Raw genomic sequence first — 23941 nt, 5'->3', positions numbered from 1 at the left:
AAATTTTCTAAAATTCCCTCCTAATATGTTGGTTTTGCTCAAGTTCTCTGTTCGAGCCATGCATGGAGGAAGAAGGTAAGGTATATTTATTTTTGTCCATTGAGAAACAGGAACCACGACGCAGCAATGAAGTGGACAGCCCTAATTAAGATTGAACATAGTCTATTTCTTTAGATACAACACTTAGAACACGAGAGGAAATTAAGTTGTGTATATAAAGCCATGAAGAAAGAAACAACACCAAGATCTAGATCTTGTAAGAAAGAAAAGGAAAGCTAGGCGATGGATTGGAAGGAGACGGTGCTGTTTGGCGGGTTGTAGAAGGCGACGGAGCGGCCGTTGAGCGGCTGCGCCGGGCGGTTGTCCTTCCCCGGCAGCGCGCCGGTGAGGAGCTGCAGCTGCTCGGCGCTGATCTCCCTGACCTTGCCGAGGATGTTCCACGTCACCTTCTCCGTGCACGGCGGCGTGGTTAGCGAGCCTGAGTAGCGAAAGTAGCTCCCCGTCCGCTTCTGCAACGACCGAAGCTCCACCATGCCAGCTGCCACCACGCCGTGGGACTCGGACCTCCTCAGCTCCCGGAGCTTGTCGGCGATCTGGTCGTAGAACGAGTCCGGCTCGCCGAGACTGTAGAGGATCCCGATGACGGCGATGTCGCCGTTGTCGCTGACGTGGACCAGGTGGAGCTCCAGAGGGAACCGCCGCCCGTCGATGGTGTGCTCCGACGGCGAGTGCCAGTGGATCACCTTGAAGGTGAAGACCTTCTTGGAGCCGTCGGCGGCGCTGGTGATGTTGATGGTGCCGACCTAGTGGCATGCATGGTTTTTCAATTTCGGTTTCAGAATTATTTCGGCCACAACTAAAATTCAGTGAATTTCGATTTTCATTTTGACCAAATGGCCAAATGAAATTGAATAAAATTCCAACCATTGAAATGTATTTTGAATTTATCTGTATTTCTGAAATATTTTGACCGAAATTGAAACGGCAAGAAAAGCGAGAACGGTGCCTGTTGATTGTCTGGGAAGGTCATGGTGATATCCTTGCCGGTGTTGATGAGGGTGGCGTTGGAGGCGGCGTAGACGCGGGCGAGCGTATCCAAGTTAGGGTTTGGGATGGCCTGGGCCGTCACGATGTTGATCGGGGACTGCTTCTTGCCCTCGCCGCAAAGCCTGTATTTCGGGCTCAGCTTGCCCCAGTTCTCTGGGCCGTCCCAGCTCCCAGGCGTGTACCCGTAGCCCGGCCCACTCCAATGGTCATCCACTGCAATTAAACCAAATCACAAAAAACCTCTCTATTTTTCATCAAACCAAACCAAACCAATCCATCCACCAGAATTAAACATTAACACTACCTCTGTTAAACATTAACACCACGTTCTAACTCGAATTTCTTAAGTAACTAATTTCAAGTTGCACATGCTACTAGTAACAGACTTGGTTAACAAATTTGATCCAAGACCAAGCTAGAACATCGATTATGTCAGATGTAGAAACGGAGGGAGTACTTACGTACAATGAGAGAGAGCAACGGCGAGAAAGGAGGCAGCAGCGACCACCAGGATCAAGGGAGACGGCGCCATTTTTCAACTAGAAAGAAATTCGATCTGGAAGATGGTTGCATCCATTGCACACACACACACACACACACATATATAGCAGATGTTGGAGTGGGCAGGAGCGGCTCACGCCTAGACTTGCGCTCATCCTCCTCTTCTGAATACTATATAAATTGCATGCTATGCTTGTCATCCACACATCTGCTAGCAATTCATGCTAATAGTGATTCGTGAATAATTTCATCACAAGAGACTTGGATACATTTCCAATATATCAGTTGTCTGAGTCGTGACAGCTAACAACAATACCCCTAGAACAAAAATGCCTGCTCTGCCCCAGCAACAACAAGAGCAACTGCAGTGCAGCCAGCAGATCAACAGTAGCTGACTAGCCTAATTCATCCATAATTTCAGGGCCCTATCTTTACCACCAGACACAACCTTTTCGCCATCCGGGCTCCAATCCACTGCGTAAACCTGACATGTGGCAAACAAACAATATATCATCTTATTATCTCTAGCCTTGCTTATTTTCCTCTTTAAACAAACCAAATTACTACTTATTATGTGCTACCTCGTCTGCATGGCCTGGCAGGTCCTGTTTCAACTTGCGTGTCCTAATATCCCAAACCTGAAGAGATTTTATACCAAAATGAGAGCGGCATATGCCAACAAAAACATGAGGAAAGCAATTCGAGTTATAGAAATACCTTTAGGGTGGAATCCTTGCTTCCACTCAGCAGAAGCCTACTGTCCGCAGACCAACTAAAGAAGAAAAAATGTTATAATGGATGGATGATGATCTAGTGTGGACAAGTGCTGGGAATGCCACTGACCTGATCTGGTAGACATCCGCGACATGCCCTCTGAAAGCTGCGATGAATTTGCCCGTGATACCGTTCCATAGCTTAACGGATTTGTCAAAGGAGGCACTCGCCAACCACTGCCCATCAGGGGAGAAGTAGACGTGGTTTACCAGCTGCACACAGTAAAACAAACGAAAAAATATATGTGCATTATTACGCATAAAAGAATGGAAATTTGTACTATAACAAAGGAGGAGGATTGCCTAAAGAACCAACAATTGATCATACCTTCTGATGACCAGTCATGCGAGCTTTCGGCTGTTTACTAATTGCTGGTTCCCAAAGAAACATAGTAAAATCATCAGAACCAGAGACGAGTCTCTCAGGAGCATTACCCCTCATCTTCTCATATCTTGCCAGAGCTGCCTAAATATGCAAAATTCTCACGCATAAAGAGTCACTTCCAGACTTCATCACAACAATTATCTCATGAATTACGAAAAAACTAATTTATCATCGGCGAGTAATAAAATCAGAGCAACAAGTTTTATTCCATATGGGAACGTACCTCTTTCATTTCCTCCGCACTTGAATATGTCTTGCCGGTATGGTCATATGCCCCAGTGCGGAGAACATATTCTGTGCTCAAGGCAAGCGAATTTACCCAGTGCCCATGACCCTGAATACATAAAACAAAATTATGTCAAAACAATAATAGGAATAGATAACATGCAATGGTTTCAACACAAAAAAAAACATTGCAAGATAAAAAAAAATTGTGTTGAATTAGCAACCATGGTGTGAAATCAATTCCAAGATAAAATCACAATGAAATCAGATGAAAAACATTCCACAAACTCGACACACCCTGGATAGAGCTCACAGCTCACAACTGAAGGATGTTTACTTGGTATTTGCTAATCTATTGATCACAATTTATATATTGAACAATAAACTACAAATAAAAAGCAGAGTCAAGAAATGAGAAAAAGATCTACTGATAGCATGCAGGTACATTAGCTTTTATAGTCCAAAATGAATAGCAGACAAGGGGAAACAGCCATGGTCGGTAGATAAGTTGTCAAGATTAGCATACAGAGACCGTAGAGATGAGCTTATTATGTCGACGACAAAGATGAGATAGAATCTGATATTCTAGATTCTAGTGCACTATGGTCAATCTCCTGAGTGTTCCACTTGGCCAAGGAAACCAGGCAGTTTGGCAGGATCAATCAAGTAGATATTTGAGTTGAGACCATATACCTCAAGGTGGCAGTCTATGGGGACCTAATCCCAGTGATGTCCTAAATTTTCACTAGCACACTCCTGAACATGAATGCTATATGCTCAACCAAACACATGCTTTGCAAAGGACAAGACATTTTTACAAATTGTTCACTTCCATAACTTTGTCATACTCATATATCTTTATATGAAGAAACCAAAACTTGCTTCAACACTATTTTTTAAATGTAACAACAAGTTGGCCAGTGGGATGAGAGAATGGTTAAGCAGATTCAGCAACCACTACAAGTACAAGACAGCACTATATTAATTTTCATCTACAGAACAATCTTCCAAGTAGAATGCTCAAGAAACAGTTGCAAAGCAGTCACTGTAGCTCCTTGAGGAACATCCCTACGTGCTTTGAATGTAAGTTCTATACTCTGTAATATCTAGGCAATATGGGAACATAATTAGCAATAAAATAAATTAGAATATGACCGATTATTTAGATAACAAAGCAAACATGAAAGGAAATTTCTGACCAAACTTAATACTGAAGTTACATGCATAAACAATCAACAAAAAAGGGTGGATTTGTATTGATTAATCAGACAATTGACGAGATAGTGTTAATGGCCCTTAATGCAGTTACACAAGTTGGTGATATTTTATGTAGAAAGCAACAACATTACATAACTTCAAAGGCCATACGGACAACGGGTTACTGAAAAAAATGACCCATTTCCTTTGGAACTAAGCATTTGCAGAAGAGTGCACTTTGAATTGTAAATACATTACCTGCAACGTTTTGACCAGCTTTCCCTGAGAAGTTTCCCATACTTTGATTGAACAATCTTCTGAACTGCAGTAAGAAGACATTATTTTCAGAATTGTATATATAAAATATGAAGTGCCGGGTGCATCAGTGCATCACTTCGCCGAAACTTGTTGCCTTAACGATTTAAGAACAAAAAAAAGAAATAACAAGGAGCTGATGAACCAGAGAAGCAACCAGAACCCGTAGCTAGATCAAGGTCGACCCTCAACAACATAAATGTGTGCTCGTACATATAGTTACAACATTAAGTCGATGCCAGTAAATCTAGGAATTGACTGGCTGAAGCTGGGGTTTGGGAGGGATACAGGGCTGAGAGATATCTTAATTGTTCTTGTTCGCAATTCTTCAAAGAAAATAAACTAAGTATTGTTGTACAGCTAAGACTCCCCCTCATCTCCCACACATCACATATCAGAAAGTCTAATAGTGATTCACAATGCAGTTTCCTTTTTTGGAAAGAAGAAAAGGACTAGTTAGCAATAAATAATCTTACCCTGTGTATATCAAACCGTCTCCACCCCACTTGACGCAGGTCACAGCATTGGTGTGACCTGCGAGGGAAATAACACACTTCCTTGTGGTAATGTCCCAAATACGCGCATCGCCATCTTTACTTGCACTTACAAAACGGCGGGAAGGAGATTGCAAATGAACTGGCTCCCAGGATACAGCAGTAATCCACTTTCTGTGTCCCTATTGTAAAAGGCCACAATGAATGATCAAAGATAGCAAGAATAAAACATCTGCAAGACCTAAGTTATATGGATATCTTCTTGCTAGCAAACTGCATATCGAATTCAATCTACTATGAAACAAACAAACACGCATCTATTTCCAAGAAAATGGTTTACAGAAAGAAAAAATCGCTCGTGATAATCGGCACATGATACAGCGTGATATGTACATGAATAGATAAGGTAACTTTGTATTTCATCATACGGTAGAGTCTAGATGCAACAAATAAAGAACGTGCAGTCTTACCGTAAGAGGAGTGCCCAATTGCTTGCCTGTTTTTGGGTCCCATAATATAAGTTCTCCTGACTTGCTTCCACTAACAAGATGTTTCCCATCAGGTGACCATGCAATGCAGAGAACCCAATTTTTGTGGCCTGGAAAATACAGGGTCATTTCGTAACTTTCAAAGTACCGACAATATCACCCAAAAGCGTGCAGATGAGCAGACAAAACTACCTAAAGAGCCCTAAAAATCCCAGAAGACATGCCAAAGATACACAAATTTATTATAAAGTTTCAAGAGAAACTATATGCAAAGATGAATTTTCCACTAGGTTTGCAAAAATAACTAATGGTTAATGTAATGCATGAATTACAAGAAATGTGTTCTGTCATCCTTTACAAGTTTCAAAGCCTATAGGTCACAGCTTTGCCACAAGAAAACTAATCCAAAAAGATCATGTATATGGCTATCATATCAAGCCTTGCTTATCCATACATGTTCCATTCTATTAGAAATTTGTTTGCCTGCTATTAGGCGTTCATTCGAAACAGTATTTCACATATTTGCATTATCAAAGTATAACCTGGCCTACCAACTTGATTGTGAACAAACCTATGTAAAGATGGCTAGTTGACTGCAGAATTGCCAACCCCATTGTTGATTCACAGTTCTAAGATCTCTATAATAAAGACACAGTGAATAGAAAACGTTGGTAAGCACTTAGTTTTCATGGAAGGGTAACCATGTCAAGACCACAAAAACCAGTATTACTGAAGGACCACAATTTGTGCTATAAGCACCATGGCTACAAATTAACAAAAGGCAAGATTCTGAACATTCATTCACCTTTGCATGTGAACAACGGGGTCTGCGTGTTCAGGTCCCAGAACCGAACAGTGGTGTCACCTGAACCACTAGCCAAACATCTTCCGTCAGGGCTGAAAGAAACAGCCAGCACAGCTTCTGTATGACCTGCAGACAGTAAGATAGCGTATAGATCATTCAGTGGCACTATGGCAGTATAACAACCTAAAAGTCAACATAAAGGGAAGTCGGATATAATTGGACATCTTGGGTCTGAAATCCTGTGTTACTTTTCTTCACCTAGTCTAAATCCTATCTCCTAGCTCTAGTGTTTTTTTTATTTTCAGTGTTCCTTATCTGTACTTCTCCTGGTTGGATTCTTACATTTACTAATCCAGACTTGTGTTCTTTACCTTAGAGGATGCTCTTGGATGCAGCAAAGAACAATAAAGGGTATAGCTATTTATCCCAGAGCATAATTATTTCGTTCTAATATTGTCCAAATAAGCAAAGGATAGTAAACAAATGATTTAAAGCTTGTAATCTTAGACATGACCAATGCATAGAGGTTTTCCTCAGAGAAGATGGGAGGGTGGAGGAGGGCTACTGGCAGAGGACAGTGCTCCATTTAAAACACAACAAGGATGATACTGTAGAATAGAAGAAGTACCGGCAATTGTAGCGGAGCATCGGTTGACAGGCCTGATCCTGAAAACTGCTTGTGGCTGATATACTATGCGCAGAGTGACCTCGACATTGGCTTCATTTATCAAAAGAAAGTAGAGGATAAAAACATTTGATTCCAGAACTAGTGCAGTAGTCAGATGAATGAAAAACAAAAAGGCTCAAGTTGTAGCTAGATGACCATTTTTTTGTTGCATGTAAGCACCAAGCTGAAGAGAGAGCTCCTCATCTCCGATGTAGAAGGCGTAAGGCAGTTTCTCCTCCTGGAGTAAAAAAAAAAAAAAGAAGCAAAAGTTTAGCTGGGATGGCATGTAGGTTTGCTTTGTATGACTAGAAACGAGGAGGAAGGAGGAGGCTGTGGCTTGGCTTGATTTCCTTCCTGCCGGTGTAGCGTAGGCGGCGGAAACAAGAAGTTGCAGCAAGACTATGATTTGACGGATCGATTTCAGATTAAAGAGTATGGTTCGATTGACAGGCGGAAGAAAAAGCAGCAGCAGGAGCAGGAGCTCACGTTGTGGAGGAGTTTGTTGACGATATCCTGGAGCTGCGGCGGGCCGACGTTGTGCGGCAGGTAGACCGGCGCTTCGAGATGCTCCCCCTCGGGGCTCACGAGCTGGCAAAGCACGCTGCCATGGCTGCCGTTCTCCATCTCTCTCTCTCTCTATCTATCCCTTGCCGGCGGCGGCGGCGGCGGAGGAGGAGGAAGAGGAGAGGAGAGGATGTGTTTGCTTTGGTTTCGTCGGGCCTTAAAGAATCGCTTAAGCTGCGGCGGCCCAACAAGAGAGAGGCCCATACCAGCCCTTTCCAGCCCAACAGGAGAGAGGCCCAGCCCAGGTTCCAAAGAGAAAGGAAACGAAACGAAACGAAGAACCCTAGCTAGCCTGGGCGGAAGAAGGAGGAGGAGGTGGGCGGCCGCCTTTCGCTTTGCCTTGAATCCCTTGTCCGGTTGTCCCCTCCGCCTCCGGCAAGCAGAGAAGAGCATGGCATCCGCCGGCCCGACGCTCGAATCCCTCGTCGACCGTGAGTAATCGAATCTTGTCGAGTCTCCATGACTTGCATATCGAGTTTCTATTACACTCCACTGCTGCTGCTGCTCATCTCATCTTGTCGTGTGTTTTTGTCGTCCCGAATCAACAGAGGTGATATCCGTCATCACCAACGACGGCCGCAACATCGTGGTAACCGCTTGCTCTTGTTGCTGTAAATCGTTAAAAAAAAATTTTGATAAGGGGGCTGTAAATCGTTAATTAATTGATTGATTACCTCTCGGCCTTGGACCGAATCAGCTGCTAACTTGCTGGTTTTGGTTTGGTGTAATTCTTCTTGTTCTTTTTTTCAGGGGACTTTGAGGGGATTCGACCAAGCCACCAACATCATTCTCGACGAGTCCCATGAGAGGGTCTACTCTACCAAGGTTACCACCACCACCTGCCCTGTGCTTCTTATTCTTACCCAAACCCAGTTTACATTGTGACCCAATCGCTTGCGGAATGCGTCGAATTTACACCAAACTACTGCCTTAGTTAGTCAGTTTTTTCTCATCATTCTGACCCACAATTTTTCTCGGGTCTCTCAGCGGTACAAAGTGCAGACCGCAATAATGATCTCACTCTGCGCCTCCTAGAAATTCATCGGGTCGTTGCCTTCCTTAATGGCTTTTAGGGTTTAGCCAGGCGTCTTCAAATAAGTTAACTTGTAGTAGAATTTATCATTTGGTCTTAGAATTTATCACACATTTATTTTATTTTCACGGTATAGAGCGTTGTTTATGTATGAATGGCATTCTTGGTGAAGATAAATGCTCTTCTTTTTTGCTGTTTTGAGGAGAGAAAGGAGGTTGTGTCAATTCCCTAGCTTCCGTGATAAACTTTTGACATTGGTTTGCTTTGGAAGTTGAGCTAATTTGGTTCAGCAGGGCAGAATTCTGGAAATGGAAATAGGCTTCTCTTGATGCCTGAAATCCCTTACTTTAATAGTAGGCCTTACCCTGCCTTTAGGGAGGCTGGATAAAACTACTAAGGTAACTGTTTGTCAATGTCAAGGAATGTTAACTGTTTGTCAATGTCAAGGAACTCTACTGATGATTGCGCATCGTCGTGTGCCAATTGCTGAAGTGATATTGAGTACTACTTGTTCTATATTGTGTAAGATCTTAGGTCCAAGGATCTCTTCTCTTGTATCTGTGTATCACCAAACGCAAAATGCCAAGTGTTCATGTAATGCTGGTTGTGTTGTGCCTGTACAACATGTTCTTTCGGCCGGCATAGTCCAGTTTTATCAAAGCACCTTTGGAGCCCAGTCCTTTGTTTGTGTCATATATGTATGTGATTAATTTTGCAGTTTAGGGTATGCTTCCTTATTGTCTGGCCCTGCTGCTTGTAAAGAAGATCTTGCACCGGGATTCTACAGAGCTTGTTCTCTTTCGGCTAAAACAAAAACTTTAAATGGTGTCAAGTTGTATAGTGGTCTGTGCTCTGTGTGTGTCAGTATTTTACGCTTTTTCGGCCACTGACTGTTATCGCGCTTGCAGGAGGGAGTACAACAGCTTGTCCTTGGTCTGTACATCATCAGGGGCGACAACATGTGCGTAATATCATCTCCTTTTTTGAGTTTGTCTGATTTGCTGCCTTGTGTGTAACTGAAGCTGTTTGTGATGATGATGCAGAGGTGTGGTGGGTGAGGTCGATGAGGAGCTCGATGCGGCGCTGGACATGTCCAAGCTGAGAGCGCAGCCGCTCAAGCCTGTGATCCACTGAAGATGCAGACTCTGTTGTCTGTCTTTGTCTCTCTGTGTGTGTTTCTTGGTTGATTGTTTTGTAGGGTGTAAGCTTATTACTAGCTGCTACGTAGGGTTCCCTTTGGTTTGGTTTGGTTTGGTTGGTTTGAATGGACTGATCGTTGAACGTCCTGATTGCTGGAGGTGAATTAAGCTTGATGATGTACCGCGCCTATTAAGAATTATGAGACGGAGGTAGTAGCATCTAAAAAAAATAGAGTAAAATCATAAATTATCATCAAAAACGGTTTAGTCGATCTTAATCTTATGATGATTGTAGTACTCTGTTTGGACAGAGAAGAGTAGTAGTAGAAAAGAAGCCTATGCATGTGTGTGTCTGTAGTGTATGATCCATCCATTGGTTGGTGGCTGGCTGGCTGTTGAAAGAAGGGAGGTAAGCAGAAGGTGGGTAGCGAGGACGCCGGGCGACCTTAGGTCCAATTAAGAAGCTCGCTCCTCCTTGCCTGAATACATTGATTGATATAGCTGCATGCATGCTTCCATACAGCTAAATAAGCTATTTCCAGACTGCGCCGGCGTTGCTGCATTGAGAACAAGGCCGGCCGGCCATCGGAGCTAGACAGTCGATCAATTAAGGGAATGGCGCCGCGGAGGATCCTCATCATCAACGGCGCTCTACTGCTGCTCCTCCTGCCCGCACTCATCGTCGCCGATGCCGATGCCAATGCCGTCCCTTCTTCCTCCTCCGAAGTCGACACCAACACCCTCCAGATCCCCAACACCAGCAGCAATGCCGCCGCCCCATCATCATCATCTAGCGCAGCAGGGGCGGAGTTGATCAACGGCAGCAGCAAGACGATCAAGGCCGGCGGGGGGTTCTACCGGGGCATGTCGCGGGAGTTCGTGGCGGAGCACAACAAGGTGCGCGCCAGGTACGGCGCGCCGCCCCTGGCGTGGGACAAGACACTGGCGATGTACGCGCGGCGGTGGGCCAACACGGTGCGGCGGGACTGCGGCGACCCGCGGCACTCGGGGGGGAAATACGGCGAGAGCTTCTTCCTGGGCGCCAATGGCACCGCCAAGGACGCGCTCTTCAACTGGGAGAAGGAGGAGTTCGTCTACGATAAGGCCACCCACGGCTGCACCGCCGACCACAGCTTCCAGGACTGCGGCCACTTCGCCATCATGGTCAACCCGGAGTTCCGCTGGGTCGGCTGTGGCCGCGCGCTCTGCCTCAAGGGGGATTATCCCGACCAGTTCTTCATCACCTGCAACTATAACCCCACGCCGCCCTGACTGATGTCCTTCTTTCATTCATTTTAATTAACACATCTCAATCTCACTGGATCGATCTAGCTCCTCCTCCTCCCTCCTCATTGATTCCACACAAGCACTTCATTTCATGTTTCATGCAAGTCTGCGCATCTTAATTTCCCCCCTTCATTGATCTTCTGATTCTTTATTAACGAGCTTTTTAATTGTGCCACTGCTAATTCTTGGTCGAATTAAGTTTTGGGAAAGAATTCTCTAGCATATGGCCGGTTTTTATACATTTGGGCGGAGGAACATTGTTCCTCGATCTCTCTTCATCCGTTCCTTTTGACCTCTTTGTTCCTGGTCACAGTTTGCCATAGATTAATTAGTTTTCATGTGACGTCTATCGTGTCAAACCAAATTAATACTGGCAAAAGAAAAGCCCGCCTAGAGTGGCCGGACAAGATTACTCCCCCTTTCCTGGCTGTCTCCAACTTCAGTCAACTTCGACACACTCTTTGTAGAAAAATAAAAACTCCAACGTACATAACATCAACAAATGCAATACGAAAAATACATTTCGTAATAGTCCTAAGATACTAGTACCTGGTTTAGGAGACAGCTCTCGCCCCTGCGTCGCCTTCCCATGGCGACACGGGGGAACCCTAGCGACGTCGGGCCCAAAGCCCCCCTCCGCTCTCCCTCCGCCGCATCCCCACCGCCGCAGGGATGCCGGCGAAGCCGGGCACGCGGCGGCGGAGCGGTTTTCCCCCTTCTTTGATGTCACGAGGCGCATGGCGGGCCAGCCTGCGAGGGCGGCTGTCCTAAGGGGCCGCCAACGGGGGGCGGTGCCGGCCTGGTGGCACTGGCCTGTGGGCGTGGTGGGGCGTGCTAACCGACGGAGGAGCGGCATGTGGTGGCCGGCTGCGGTGCGGGCCAGATCTAGGCCCGGCTTGGATGGCTGGCTCGGCTCTGCGGGCTGGGATGCGAATCGGCGTGGCGCGTGTGTGGTCGGCGCTGCCGGCGTGCGATGGAGTGGTGCCGGCTTGGTGGCGGGCTATGGGCGGGCCCGACCTAGGCCATGTTTGGGCCTGAGGGCCATGGGAGGCCTTCTACAACTGCTTCGTCATGGGGGCGTCCGACCCGGTGCTTAGGGCAGTTGCGGCGCCCTGGCTGGTGGTGGTTTGGGCCGTGTGGCGCCGACTGTCCTACGTCAGGACTCACGGTGGTTCGGCGGCCTCTGGCCAGTCCTTAGGCTCGCCGCGAAGCAGCTGTGCGTGGGCTGCGGGTGAAAACCATGCAACGTCTTGGTGCCGGCGACGACGACGTCCGAGGACGTCACGCCTTCTTGAAGGCATCGTCGTGCAGCCCTACTACATGCTCGGGCTACGTGAGCTTGCCGATGCGCGTGCCGTTCCTGTCGGGGCATCCTTTTCCTGATTACGGTCGTCGAAAAAGCCCAATTCTGCCTACCTTCTTCTGACGCAAGGAGCTACTTCCTGTTCGGCGTCATTGGAGCGGGAGGGGTTTCGTCTTCGCCGTAGCGGCTTGTGTATTCGGTCTTGTCGTGTGTATGCTCTTTGTCAGGGTATTTCCCACGGCTTTCCTGGAATAAGTCGTGCTTTGTATCGGTTTTCAGATTCTTTCTTCTAATCGAATCGCGGGGATCGACTATTTGCGTCCTCAAAAAGTAGCTAGTTTGGTGTTGTACATGTTGGGTGTCTTTTTTTTCTTTCTAAAAGCTTGTGGTAAAAGTTTGATTTAACTAATCAGAACAAATCTAAAATTTCGAGAGGGATGACGAGGGGAGTGAAAATTAGGACAGCCAGCAACGGGGAGGATATTCCGAGAATAAATAGCAGAGATCAAGGCATTGATTAATCCACCGAATCGAACTATTTATTACTCTTTCTGATCCTAAATTGTTGACTCAAATTTATCCAAATATGGATGTATCTATTCTTAAAAAGTGTCTAGATACATGTAATATTTCGACAACAATTTAAGATCGGAGGAAGTAATTAGCTAAGAGCCTGACTCGAGTCTCTGGTATTTCTGTTCTCTCTATCTTAGCAAATCTCAAATAAAAGTCAGCCAAGATTGCATGTTGATAAACTTGTTGGATGAGCTGGATCCAAGCAGTGGATCATTAATTCTCCGGACCGGATCGATAACAAGGAAAACGATGGATGGATACGATAACAACAGGAATTTGGATGCATGGTCGGTGGATAAATTAGGAGCTGTCAGTCTGGCTAGGGGCAGCCGCGTGCCTACGTGAATTAATATGCTTCTTGTAAAAGGATCCATCCGACGGCAATATATTCCATATTACTGTCTACTCCCTTCGTTTCATAATTTTTGTCGAAATATTACATTATTTAAAAAAAATGGACACTATTTAAAAATAAATAAAATTATGAAACTGACGGAGTAATTGCTGAATGATCCGGCCATATACAGGAGTGCATCTTTATACGTGCCTAGCGCACGTACAGCTTTCTTGCAGCTTAATTAATTAGCTAGGTCAACAAGTTGACTTGATCGATCGTCTTGTTTTGACCGGCCAATTAAGCAACGCCATGCATGGCGTAATTAGTGGTTATCACTCTGACCCTCCCTCGATGGATGGATCTGTACGTGTTGTCGTTTTTCTTATACAAACACACGTCGCTCGTTTCGAAAAAGGAGCCATCATGCTTAATCCATACGTGTCAGGTATATATTACCGGCCGGTACAACGCGTCGCTGTTATTAATCAATTCCTTCCTTGTGCACGAAACGAATCAGTTATAAGACCAACTGACCGACCAACTGATCAAGACGCGCGCCACAGTTGACCAGAGCTTCATCAGTAAAGAAAAAAGACAAGAATTAATCCTACGTGGGTATCTATTGCATCACATTTTACTCGCTACTCTATGACTATGTATTTTTTATTTATTTTCGGACGCCGTTAAATACAAGTGAACAGAATCCCGTCTTGTTTAGCGGGTTTTCCCTCGCCTTTTTTAAACTATAGATCGATATAGAAACGATTTTTACTTAATTTACGAGCTGCTGCTAGCTCTTGTTTAATTGACTTTGGAGAACGGAAATCGATTTGGTCGGCCCGCACATTGCCAACCATCTGTAAGTTGCTAACCAGATCGACAACGTGTACGTGTGTTAATTTGTTTTCTCTTCTCTTTTGACAGAGACAAGATTTTAGATCGGAAAGAGTATATCAATCAAACCGCGCCTGCACCGTGCGCCCGGCCTGCCGGCCGGTTCAAAGTTAGTATATTGGTCATAATCCAGTTATTCCTTAAAAGACTATACGGAGTGCATGTACACTTTTACATGTTCAACCAAGCTCCCGAGATGAACACCACTCCTTCCGGTCAGAATTACTTGTCGAAATATTACATATAGCTAGACGTTTTTTACATATAGATACGTCCGTATCTGGACAAATTTGAGACAAGTAATACCGATCGGAAGAGTAGTAAATCCAGAATTGTATTTAAACTTTTTATATGAATTCTCTTCTCTTTAATTTATTTCCCATGTGAGCATGTACGTACGTCTTTATGCACGTGTTGATTAATTTGCATCGTCGAACCAGGAGCTCTAAAAACATAAATTTTGTAGTATGCCCTTACAAAAACTATGTCTGTTGGGCACAAAGGCAACAAATATAGGTCGTACATGTGTAGTCTTTTTCAAAAAATAACATTTAGAATATCTTGCTAGAGAAGCATATATATGCGTGCAGCGTGCTTGGTCCGTGATAATAGTACGTACATGGGATTATTGTAGAGAGAAAGAATTGGACGTACGGTACGTGAATTACTCCAAACCTGACCTGCACGAATCATCAATTGGTAAATTAAAAAAAATTAATGTGTAAAGATCTCTGGAAATCAAACCCTTAAATGAGCTCTCTCTATATAACATTCATATTTTTTTTACATAAATGGGAAACAAGTCATCAATTGCAAATCTCCTAGTATTATCGATCCGTGCAAGAAAAAAAAATAGAGGGGTTTTCTTAGCTTTTGAGGGGTAAAATATAACAAATTCACAGAGAAATGTTTGTTTTGTTTGTACGATTGAGAAGAAGAGATAATAGAAAGATGACGTACGCGTCGGTTATCGGGAATGGATTGGAAGGGACACGTGGACGGCTGGGACGGGACTGACGTGGCGGTTATCCCCGTTGGTTAAAGCGGGTCGTGGCGTGTGGAAAGCAAAAGGATGGGTTGCGGGCCCAAGCAAGCCCAAGTAGGCCTGGCCCGGCCCGGCCCAGGCGAGTATATAAGAAGACGCGAGCGGCTGCCCAAGGAGGAGAAGGAGAACTCAAACCCCGATTGATCGAGAAGAGAAGCGAAGGAAGAAGAAGAGAGATCATGGTGTCTGCTGTGGTGCGGGCGATCCTGGTGACGGGGGGCGCGGGGTACATCGGGAGCCACACGGTGCTGCAGCTGCTCCAGCAAGGGTTCCGCGTCGTCGTCGTCGACAGCCTCGACAACGCCTCCGAGGCGGCGCTCCACCGGGTCCGACAACTCGCCGCCGCCAACGCCAAGAACCTCGACTTCCGCAAGGTTTTTGTTTTTTGTTTTCGGTTCCCGTTTCAATTCTCCCCTGTGTTGTTGCTCGTGATCAATCGGTCGATTTGTTTCTCCGCTAGAACTAGATTGGGATTGGGGATTCATTACTGGGTTTGTTTGTTCGACTCAGGCAAGGCCCTTGAATCGCTCGCCCAGAATTTGTTTGTTTTCGGTTTTATTTCTGCGGTTACTCGATCGGTTTGTTCTTGTTTCTACTAGCGGGGGGGATTAAAACCCGGTATGTTTCCATTTCGTCGGGACAGGGACAAAAAAAGAAGGAAGGGACGAATTCGTACTAGTACTCCTCGCCCGAGTCTAGAACAAGGAAGAAGATTCGTCGTTGCTGCCATGGCCGTCGACATCGCCATCGCTCTTTTGCGTGTGTTTGGCCGGCGGGTCACGCCCTCGTCGTGACCGGACCGCGTTAGTTAATCTCTTAATTTCCCTTTTGCGTTGGCATGGGATGGGACTCACGCGTCGTTCCCTGACGCGCGTCTCCGTCTCCTTTGGCAGGAAGGATTGAATTGGTCACTGGTTATGTGCCTAACTCGGGCGTGATTGATTCATCAATCGAGTATCTATTTTCAGCAGATTAAACGTTTTTGCTCGGCAGTACAATACAGTTCGTATATACGGATTAGTTCATCCATTGTGGTTTGATTTATTTTTCTGAATTGTGAACGGTACGGTGTGCTGCAGGCTGACCTTCGTGACAAGGGAGCACTGGAGGACATCTTCTCTGCCCAAAGGTACTCTACTCGTCTCGTCAATCTCCATCTCTTGCTGTTGCTAGGATAGCAGGCACTATGCGTATGCTCCATCGTCGTCAGAAACAGAGCTTATTAGCGCTGCTGCCGCGTTTTTGCTAAACTAGGACCGGCATCTGTCGTCCCAACTCTTGGGACCTACAGTACCTAGCTGTCTGTCTTCTTCTTGGCAGCAGTAATCAGTTTAATCTATTCCAAATACTAGTATTTGTGGCTTGCTTACACGCGTTAGGTGTCACCGGCGCCTAGGCTACCTCCTGGACGGCGATTCCTTTCATATACATTCATTCATTGGTTTCTCCACGACGAGCTGGAAAGGAGCAACTGTCTCTAGTCCCAGCGAGCTGGATGGAACCTGGCGGTTGTGCTCATGCATATTCGTCTCTATATATACTCCTCCAACAATTGATAATGATAAGTGTTAGCATTTTTTTTCCTCCAACACGCCAAGCGACGTGTCATTTCCATTAAGAAGAAAGCACAGTTAGCATTACAAAGCCTTATTGATTAAACTAGTAGTACCCTGCTAGCTAGCCAGCCAGCCGCCCTCTGGAAGAGGAGTTTGCCTTGTTTATTTGGAGTATTTGTATATGTTGCTCAAATATCAGGTCGGGCCCAAGTAATGAATCGTGTGTGCGTACGTGCTTGCAGGTTTGAGGCTGTGATTCACTTTGCCGGCCTGAAAGCTGTTGGCGAGAGCGTCCAGAAGCCCCTGCTTTACTATGACAACAACCTCATTGGCACAATCACTCTTCTCCAAGTCATGGCTGCACATGCTTGCAAGAAGGTATAAATATATATTTCCTTTCTTTCTTCCTTCCTTCCTTCCTTCCTTCCTTTCTTTTTTGCATTGCATTGCATTGCTAGCTGGGCTCACAGGATACCTGTGAATGAGTGAGTGAGCGCTGCCTGGTTGGCTGCTTGGACCTCATAATTTCTGTCACGTACACCACTCATCTTGAATGAATGTGCTGCTAGCCGGTCCCAGCTTCTGCTGCTTCCCGTTGTAGCCTAGTACTCTACTGGCATTTTCTACTGCACTGCACTGCAGGCTCTGCTTGTAGGAAGGTTCTAGTTTCTGGTAAAAATTTGCAGATTAAAACATCACTGTAACTCTCAACAAGGTTATGTTAAGGAAGGATGGACGGTGGTAGTGTAGGCTCAAGTCCTCCCTGCACCAATTAATGAACCAAGGAATCAGCAATTATCAGCTGGAAGGAGGCCATTATTGCTGAACTACTCTCTGCTTTGATCTCTGCAGCTAGTGTTCTCATCATCAGCCACTGTCTACGGGTGGCCCAAGGAAGTGCCCTGCACTGAAGAATTCCCACTTTCAGCAATGAACCCCTATGGGCGAACAAAGGTACTTGCTTGTCTTGTTAAACTCAAGGAAATCATACTCATGGGCTAGTTAATTGCTCATTTTCTGTCTCACATGCATCATGTCTGATGCCGGCCTGTCAATCACTGTGTGCAGCTTGTTATTGAGGACATCTGCCGCGACCTCCAGCAATCAGACCCTGATTGGAAGATTATACTACTTAGGTACTTCAACCCAGTTGGCGCTCATCCAAGTGGATACATCGGTGAAGACCCACTTGGAATCCCAAACAACCTGATGCCGTTTGTCCAGCAAGTAGCGGTTGGGAGGCGGCCCGCGCTTACAGTTTATGGGACCGACTACAATACAAAAGACGGAACAGGGGTATGTGTAGTAGTATATATGGTTGTTAAGGAATGACAGTCATCTAACCCAATCGATGGATCGAATCAATCATATCATTCCAGCATACAAGCATTTAAATTAAGCTAGCTAGAATCTTGGTTTGCCGTTTGTGTCTTTCTGCCACTTAACTAAATAAATTATGCGAAACACATGATGGCAGGTACGTGACTATATCCATGTCGTCGATCTGGCTGACGGCCACATAGCAGCCTTGAGGAAGCTGTACGAAGATTCTGATAGAATAGGTACGTACCGACCATGACAGCATGATTCTGAATGAACTGAAGAAGCGGCGTTGTCATCTGAAGGAAAAATGAATGGATTGCAGGGTGTGAAGTGTACAACCTTGGCACTGGAAAGGGAACATCTGTGCTGGAGATGGTTGCTGCGTTCGAAAAGGCCAGTGGAAAGGTAGTTAACTAGCATTGAATCATCATTATGCATACTTGCACTGGCATATATATATTTTTAAATGAGGGTGATTAATACTAATAAGAGGATATAACGTTTGGACAGAAAATCCCGCTGGTTTATGCCGGGAGAAGACCTGGAGATGCTGAGATTGTGTATGCTGCAACTAGCAAAGCTGAGAAGGAGCTGAAATGGAAGTAAGTGCCTCCCAAGTCCCATCATATATGCATGCATGGTTTGTACTTTGTGATTTTGCACTGCAGTAACTAAAGATGGACCCAAAAAAAAACAGGGCAAAGTATGGCGTGGAGGAGATGTGCAGAGACCTGTGGAACTGGGCGAGCAACAACCCTTACGGATATGGATCCGGCGACAAGTGATGAGCAAGAAAATAACAGACCCAGCCAGCGCTAGTATGTAATATAGTTTTAGTCGTGGTCATCTATATATCTAGAGGAGCTAATTAATTAAATTATTAATATCCAGCGTACGTGGAGTAGAAGAAATAATAAACATACATAGTATGTAGAAAGTGATATTGTTTTGTTGAGTCATGGAATAACTAGTATGTGTATAATTATGTTGGTTTGGGTTTGTTTGATTCATTTGTGTCTCGGGCATTCGTTTTCTGTCGCTGAAGATAGTATTTTCAATTGTAAAGAAAGGAATCCTGCAAGCAACAATGTACATCATGGAACGGAACGGAACGGAATGTATATATAGATAGAAGCAGCCGGACAAGAAGTAAAGGACAATCGTAGTACAAGAGAAGAAAGAGAAGAAAGAAAGAAAGAAAGAAAAGAAGGATTGGAGTCAGGTGAGTGGCGCTTCTCCTTTCCAGTTCCCGCCGGGCTCATACTCGCAGGTGATGAATACCCCACCGAAGAAGCACTCGGCCCGGCCACAGCCCACGAGCTGTGTGTCGTTCCAGACGAGCTGCGTGAAGTGGCCGCAGACGTGGCCCGGGTAGCAGGCCTGGGCCTTCCAGTCGAAGTAGGAGGCCTCGCTGGCCCATCCACGGACGGCGTCGGCGGCCTTCCAGTCCCAGCCGGTGCCACGGAAGACGTTCTCGCCGTAGGGGGAGGCGAAAGAGTGCATGAGCAGGCAGTCGATCCGGCGCTTGGAGCTCCAACGCCGCGCGTACTTGGCAAGCTTGTTGCTCCAACGCAATGGCGGCACCCCGTACCTGCGTTTTGCTTTGTTGGTTTCAAGTTTCTCTCAACTAATATAATTAAGGAGCTTCGATCGATCGAGAGCTCGATACCTGGCTCGGATGGCGTTGTGTGCGGCGAGGAACTCGCTGGGCATGGACTTGTAGCCGCCGCGGCCGTGGGTGAAGGACCTCAGCCCCGTCTTCTTGCTCGTCGCCGCGTAGTACTCCAGCTCCTGCGGGCTCTGGCTTTCTTGATCCTCGTTGTTGTTCTTGTTGTTCTTGTTGTTGGAGTGGATGCCGAAGAAGCCGCCGGCGGCCAAGGGGACCAAGATCAGGAATAACACGGCGACGATCAGCCCGGCGGCGGCCATCTCTCTGTTCCAGGATGCCCAAGAAGCTAGGTTAACGCGCTTTTAAGATCGACGATCGATATATGCATGTCTGAAAACGGACCTGTCTGCCTTTAATTAGCGAGCTAGCTAGGATTTTGGATGGATGGCTCAAATTAGCCCCGTTTCTCAGGCCGGGAAAGCAGCAAGGGCCCTCCCTCCAATTAAACCAACCAACAAACCACAGGCCGGCAGCAACTGATTCAGTTTTCAGTTGAGTCGAAATTTTGATCGTTGAGATCGTTGAATTGATATACTAGTATGTTAATTTGTCTTAAAATACAGGGTTGACTGCAAACACTGATTCAGTTTTCAGTTTAGTCGAAATTTTGGTCTCATCTCCAGCCTGCTAGCTGCTGCTATTAATATTTGCCTTGCAGGTTAATTCTTCCCTAGTGGTCTTGATTTCTCTTCTCTCAGCCGCCTTTGCAAACCAATAAAACGTACGTGTTGATGTTATTGTTCAACAGAAAATGTACCTAGTGGTCACTTGCTGGTGGCACAAGAAAATGAATTAAGCATGCAACCAGATATATACCTCTTGTTCCTGAAACCGTCGCGCTTGGTCAGGGAATGCAGCACTGACGAGCCGGATATCTTCCTCGGTCACAACAAACATGCTGCCATCATCGTCGTCCCCGGCCCTCTTCGTCATCCATCTGACGAGGTAACAAGGGCGGCCATGGCGGACCTTGATCCGTTGAATCGAGTGGAATCCATACCGGTCACACAGAAGCAATTTTTGACATGGAGGAGACGAAGCCGCCAGCCGGCGTAGATATATATATGGTTGATCTCCGGACGTAAGATGGCGCCCAGTTGTGCGTGTAGCCCAAGAAATCCACCACGGCATCGACATCAGAGCCGGGACACCATTTTCTGCGTCCAGATCGTGATGGCTGCACAAGTAGAGCTTGATTATCTCGTCGTTGGGGAAGTTGGGCTCGGCGGCTAGTCTCTTGCAGACGTTGGCTTGCCAGTCGTCCCCGTTCCTTGGGTACGTATTTGCCTCTACCGATTTCATGCAATCTGAATTAAGAACAGTGTGCGTGTATATAACAGCTAGCTAGCACGCAGATTAATATATATATAATGGCGATATTGCAAAAAAGAAGTCCAAGACATTGTGTTGGTGGAAGGAGTTGAGGAAGCGGAGCGCGGCCGATGCCGCGCACGCCGGGGCGGTCCGACGAGCAGCGCCATGGCCACCATGTGGTTGCGCGTGAGGCCGAGCGTGGACTGGATGTCGGCCATGTGGTAGCACTCGAAGGGCTCCTTTGCGCCCTGATGACGGTGGTGGCGCCGAAGAGGAAGGCGTCGCTGTCGGCGGTGAGGCAGGCGTGGACGTGGACGTCGCGGTTCCTCGCCGGACGCGCACAGCACCGGCATCCCCAGGTGGCGGAGGAGGTCCACGCACTCGGAGATGTACTTGGTGAAGGCGGCGTTTCTGCTGTTGGGCGGCGCCGGAGACGAGGAAGAAGAGAAGAAGCGCGACTTGAGGGGCGAGGGCGGGCCGTCGAGGACGAAGACGGGGGAGGGAGAGCGTGCGGAAGAAGGTGGTGCGGAGGTGGGGGCGGTGCGCGGGGACTCTGAGGGAGGAGATGACCCCCACGGCCCGCGGAGGTAGTCGGCGCCCTCGTGACGCGCGCACGGCTTCACAACGTCCCAGAACCTACCCCCAACGCCCATCTTCATCTTCCTCCAGTCTACATACATGCGTGCGCGCGTATGTATGTGCGTTACATGCTCCCCCAGTCAAAACTCTTGTCTGTTAAAAAAAATTAACTTTTGACGACCGGATTGAGCATTATGTATGCATGTACATCAACCATCGGTACGTCAAACTGTTATTTCTGCCTTTTTTATCGGCGGAATTTGGAAACTGCGGTTCACCTCTTCTTCGAGTGCCCCTTCGCCCGCTTCAATTGGTGTGAGGTTGCGGGCTGGCGCAACTGTTCCGGCTTGGGCTCGGCGCTGTGCGGGGAGGCCACCTCCTTCGGGTCCTTCTACGACCTCGCGATCGAAAACTCGCCGATTGGCTATTGCAAGGGAGCAAACTCCCTTTTCATCTTTGTTTGCTGGTCCATTTGGCGGGAGAGAAACTCCCGGATCTTTCACGACAAGGAAACTTCAGCTCGCTAGATCGTCTGCTTCATCAAGAACGAAGCCCAGGAATTGGCCTTCGAAAACTCCTATGGGAACCACCTTGAGTTTCCTAGTTCCCTAGTTTCTTTTTTTCTTTTCTTTTTCTTTTGCCTTCGGGCGGCTCTGTACATATTTCCCCTCCACGAATGGACCTTTCAAAAAAAAAAATCATTCGTACGTCTCGCGCGCATGCATGTGGTCAAGGGCATGCGTTTGTGTTTGTTTGAGTGACATATGGAGATGTGAAGGAGAGATGGAAGAATTTACATGATATATGTGCGTCTAATTAAGTGTATATATGCTTTGCATTTGTGTACGTACGTGCTGACAGAGGAGCTAACAGATCGAGCAACGTACGTACATACGTGGCAGGCAGCCAGACAAATAATGGGCGGGCATGCATGCAGTGGTTGAGATAACGTCCTTTGCTCGTAAATGTGAAGACACGATAGGCAGGCAGGCAGGGGTAAGTAGATATACGTCAGGCGATGCAGCACGTAAGTAGCAAGTGACAATTCCGGCATGTTCACTGTACGCACTTGTCCAGGTGGCATACACATGTGATCCATGGATTGAAGCATCGATGGATCAAATAATCCATGGGCGAAACGCAACAAACAAATTTTAACCCCAATAGGAAGTGCTACGTGTTGAGCGGGAAACGGTCGGGCTGGCTGTCCTTGTCCTTTGATCGAGCTTTGCAATTGCTACTTCAAGTACTACTCTACTGTATATGTTGCTGCTGCCCATTGCCCCACTATGTACGTATCTACATCTCTACGTATATATGTACTCGATCGAGATTCCTTCGTTCGAGCTTCACTCATACTGGACTATTATCATCTCTTCTCTGGTCCTCTAGCTAGCTTGTGTAGCATGCATGCATGTGACATTCGACACGTGTCTACTTAATTGGATTGCATCGACCTCGATCCCCCTAACAATCTTCGTAAGATCGAAAATGACCTGACATACACGCATGCAGGCAAATGCGGCTAGCTCTACCATATACCCATCATATCGCTAGTAGGACTACTTTGTAACCAAGCATATTTGGTGCTGGCCGGACAGACCGACACACCAACTTGGTTTACTTCCCTAGCTTCGACGGCTTAATTAATTTGCTGGCACTTAACTAAATGATCGAGGGAGAATTAAAGAGACCGGCTGGCCTTGCTAGTATATACTGTGTGCATATATACATGCATGCTAGATTTTCATTTGTCTCTTGTTAATTTCCATATCTCTCCCTATAGCTATATACTATATAGCCACATATGAGGCCCAGGAAAGGTCAGCGATCGAGAGCGCTATACGTACGGCTATAGAGCTAGCGGACAAGCAAGAAGCAGGGGACCCACTCAGTACGTTCTGCCAATGGATCCATCGTATCAATCAATCAGTCATGCATCGTCAAGCAGCCTCAATTATAATTCTAAAAATCTTGCTTTGTTGTCACCTTGTTGTTGGATCCATGCCTCAATTACGCCTCAGCTCCTCGATCGCTTCCTACTAAATTCGAATACCTAAGGTATATATATACACAGTTTTTATCAGCCTTTGTGCTTGTAGCTACTCCTATATATACTTTGTACCATGCATGTATTTTGCTACATAAATGATAGAGGCCTTCCAAAAGAAGAAGAGAAAGTGTTAGCATATATAGCAACTAACTGGTTAATTAATCAGTACTACGTGGTTAACAGTGCCGACCGATGTGATGGATGAAGCTAGCTAGCTAGGGGAATAAAAAGAAGAAGAAAGAAAAGCCTTGCCGGCTAAGAAACTATCGATCGATTCAACTGTACGTCAGTGTGTTGGATCGGAGAAAAGCTAGGTCTGTTTATAGCACAAATGGGTGGCTAGCTCCATCGATCCATCTCCACTGACCACTG

The 23941-nt window shown here is 46.3% G+C and overlaps 5 protein-coding genes across 5 annotated transcripts; 3 read left to right on the top strand and 2 right to left on the bottom strand.

Moving 5' to 3' along the window:
- Window positions 1-65: 65 nt before the first annotated feature.
- LOC100844060 (alpha carbonic anhydrase 7) lies at window positions 66-1641 on the bottom strand. Its single transcript, XM_003565755.4, has 3 exons — window positions 1513-1641; window positions 1007-1260; window positions 66-803 (listed from the first exon to the last, which is right to left on the bottom strand). The coding sequence occupies exons 1-3, from the start codon at window positions 1577-1579 to the stop codon at window positions 276-278; spliced, it is 849 nt and encodes a 282-aa protein (XP_003565803.1). The 5' UTR covers window positions 1580-1641; the 3' UTR covers window positions 66-275.
- Window positions 1642-1747: 106 nt separating this feature from the next.
- LOC100838384 (notchless protein homolog) lies at window positions 1748-7601 on the bottom strand. Its single transcript, XM_003567729.4, has 13 exons — window positions 7384-7601; window positions 7054-7135; window positions 6859-6948; window positions 6231-6356; window positions 5408-5535; window positions 4920-5119; window positions 4387-4450; window positions 2930-3040; window positions 2650-2787; window positions 2392-2534; window positions 2266-2320; window positions 2130-2186; window positions 1748-2032 (listed from the first exon to the last, which is right to left on the bottom strand). The coding sequence occupies exons 1-13, from the start codon at window positions 7519-7521 to the stop codon at window positions 1949-1951; spliced, it is 1416 nt and encodes a 471-aa protein (XP_003567777.1). The 5' UTR covers window positions 7522-7601; the 3' UTR covers window positions 1748-1948.
- A 129-nt stretch (window positions 7602-7730) lies between these two features.
- LOC100838688 (sm-like protein LSM8) lies at window positions 7731-9883 on the top strand. Its single transcript, XM_003567730.4, has 5 exons — window positions 7731-7892; window positions 8010-8050; window positions 8212-8286; window positions 9403-9455; window positions 9538-9883. The coding sequence occupies exons 1-5, from the start codon at window positions 7853-7855 to the stop codon at window positions 9626-9628; spliced, it is 300 nt and encodes a 99-aa protein (XP_003567778.1). The 5' UTR covers window positions 7731-7852; the 3' UTR covers window positions 9629-9883.
- Window positions 9884-10029: 146 nt separating this feature from the next.
- On the top strand, window positions 10030-11129 carry LOC104582574 (pathogenesis-related protein PRB1-3-like). The gene has a single exon (XM_010232645.3). The coding sequence runs from the start codon at window positions 10249-10251 to the stop codon at window positions 10903-10905; it is 657 nt and encodes a 218-aa protein (XP_010230947.3). The 5' UTR covers window positions 10030-10248; the 3' UTR covers window positions 10906-11129.
- A 4053-nt stretch (window positions 11130-15182) lies between these two features.
- On the top strand, window positions 15183-18973 carry LOC100838089 (UDP-glucose 4-epimerase 1). Its single transcript, XM_003567728.4, has 9 exons — window positions 15183-15449; window positions 16155-16204; window positions 16874-17009; window positions 17484-17585; window positions 17700-17927; window positions 18109-18193; window positions 18277-18359; window positions 18465-18556; window positions 18652-18973. The coding sequence occupies exons 1-9, from the start codon at window positions 15255-15257 to the stop codon at window positions 18737-18739; spliced, it is 1059 nt and encodes a 352-aa protein (XP_003567776.1). The 5' UTR covers window positions 15183-15254; the 3' UTR covers window positions 18740-18973.
- Window positions 18974-23941: the final 4968 nt, after the last annotated feature.

This window comes from Brachypodium distachyon, chromosome 2 (assembly GCF_000005505.3).
Source record: "Brachypodium distachyon strain Bd21 chromosome 2, Brachypodium_distachyon_v3.0, whole genome shotgun sequence".
Classification (NCBI taxonomy): Eukaryota; Viridiplantae; Streptophyta; class Magnoliopsida; order Poales; family Poaceae; genus Brachypodium; species Brachypodium distachyon.
This window is presented reverse-complemented; position numbering and strand designations above follow the sequence as displayed.

What these genes read in the sequence shown, in the direction of transcription:
- LOC100844060 (XM_003565755.4), bottom strand. Translation starts at nt 1,579, where the DNA reads ATGGCGCCGTCTCCCTTGATCCTGGTGGTCGCTGCTGCCTCCTTTCTC. An exon ending in CGCCGTTGCTCTCTCTCATT is followed by an intron (nt 1,261 to 1,512) that starts GTACGTAAGTAC and finishes GTTTAATTGCAG; the next exon opens with TGGATGACCATTGGAGTGGG. An exon ending in CCTTCCCAGACAATCAACAG is followed by an intron (nt 804 to 1,006) that starts GCACCGTTCTCG and finishes GCATGCCACTAG; the next exon opens with GTCGGCACCATCAACATCAC.
- LOC100838384 (XM_003567729.4), bottom strand. Translation starts at nt 7,521, where the DNA reads ATGGAGAACGGCAGCCATGGCAGCGTGCTTTGCCAGCTCGTGAGCCCC. An exon ending in GTGCGGAGGAAATGAAAGAG is followed by an intron (nt 2,788 to 2,929) that starts GTACGTTCCCAT and finishes TTGCATATTTAG; the next exon opens with GCAGCTCTGGCAAGATATGA. An exon ending in TGCCAGGCCATGCAGACGAG is followed by an intron (nt 2,033 to 2,129) that starts GTAGCACATAAT and finishes GCCACATGTCAG; the next exon opens with GTTTACGCAGTGGATTGGAG.
- LOC100838688 (XM_003567730.4), top strand. Translation starts at nt 7,853, where the DNA reads ATGGCATCCGCCGGCCCGACGCTCGAATCCCTCGTCGACC. An exon ending in GCTCGAATCCCTCGTCGACC is followed by an intron (nt 7,893 to 8,009) that starts GTGAGTAATCGA and finishes CCGAATCAACAG; the next exon opens with AGGTGATATCCGTCATCACC. An exon ending in ATCATCAGGGGCGACAACAT is followed by an intron (nt 9,456 to 9,537) that starts GTGCGTAATATC and finishes ATGATGATGCAG; the next exon opens with AGGTGTGGTGGGTGAGGTCG.
- LOC104582574 (XM_010232645.3), top strand. Translation starts at nt 10,249, where the DNA reads ATGGCGCCGCGGAGGATCCTCATCATCAACGGCGCTCTACTGCTGCTC.
- LOC100838089 (XM_003567728.4), top strand. Translation starts at nt 15,255, where the DNA reads ATGGTGTCTGCTGTGGTGCGGGCGATCCTGGTGACGGGGGGCGCGGGG. An exon ending in ACCCCTATGGGCGAACAAAG is followed by an intron (nt 17,586 to 17,699) that starts GTACTTGCTTGT and finishes CACTGTGTGCAG; the next exon opens with CTTGTTATTGAGGACATCTG. An exon ending in ATACAAAAGACGGAACAGGG is followed by an intron (nt 17,928 to 18,108) that starts GTATGTGTAGTA and finishes ACATGATGGCAG; the next exon opens with GTACGTGACTATATCCATGT.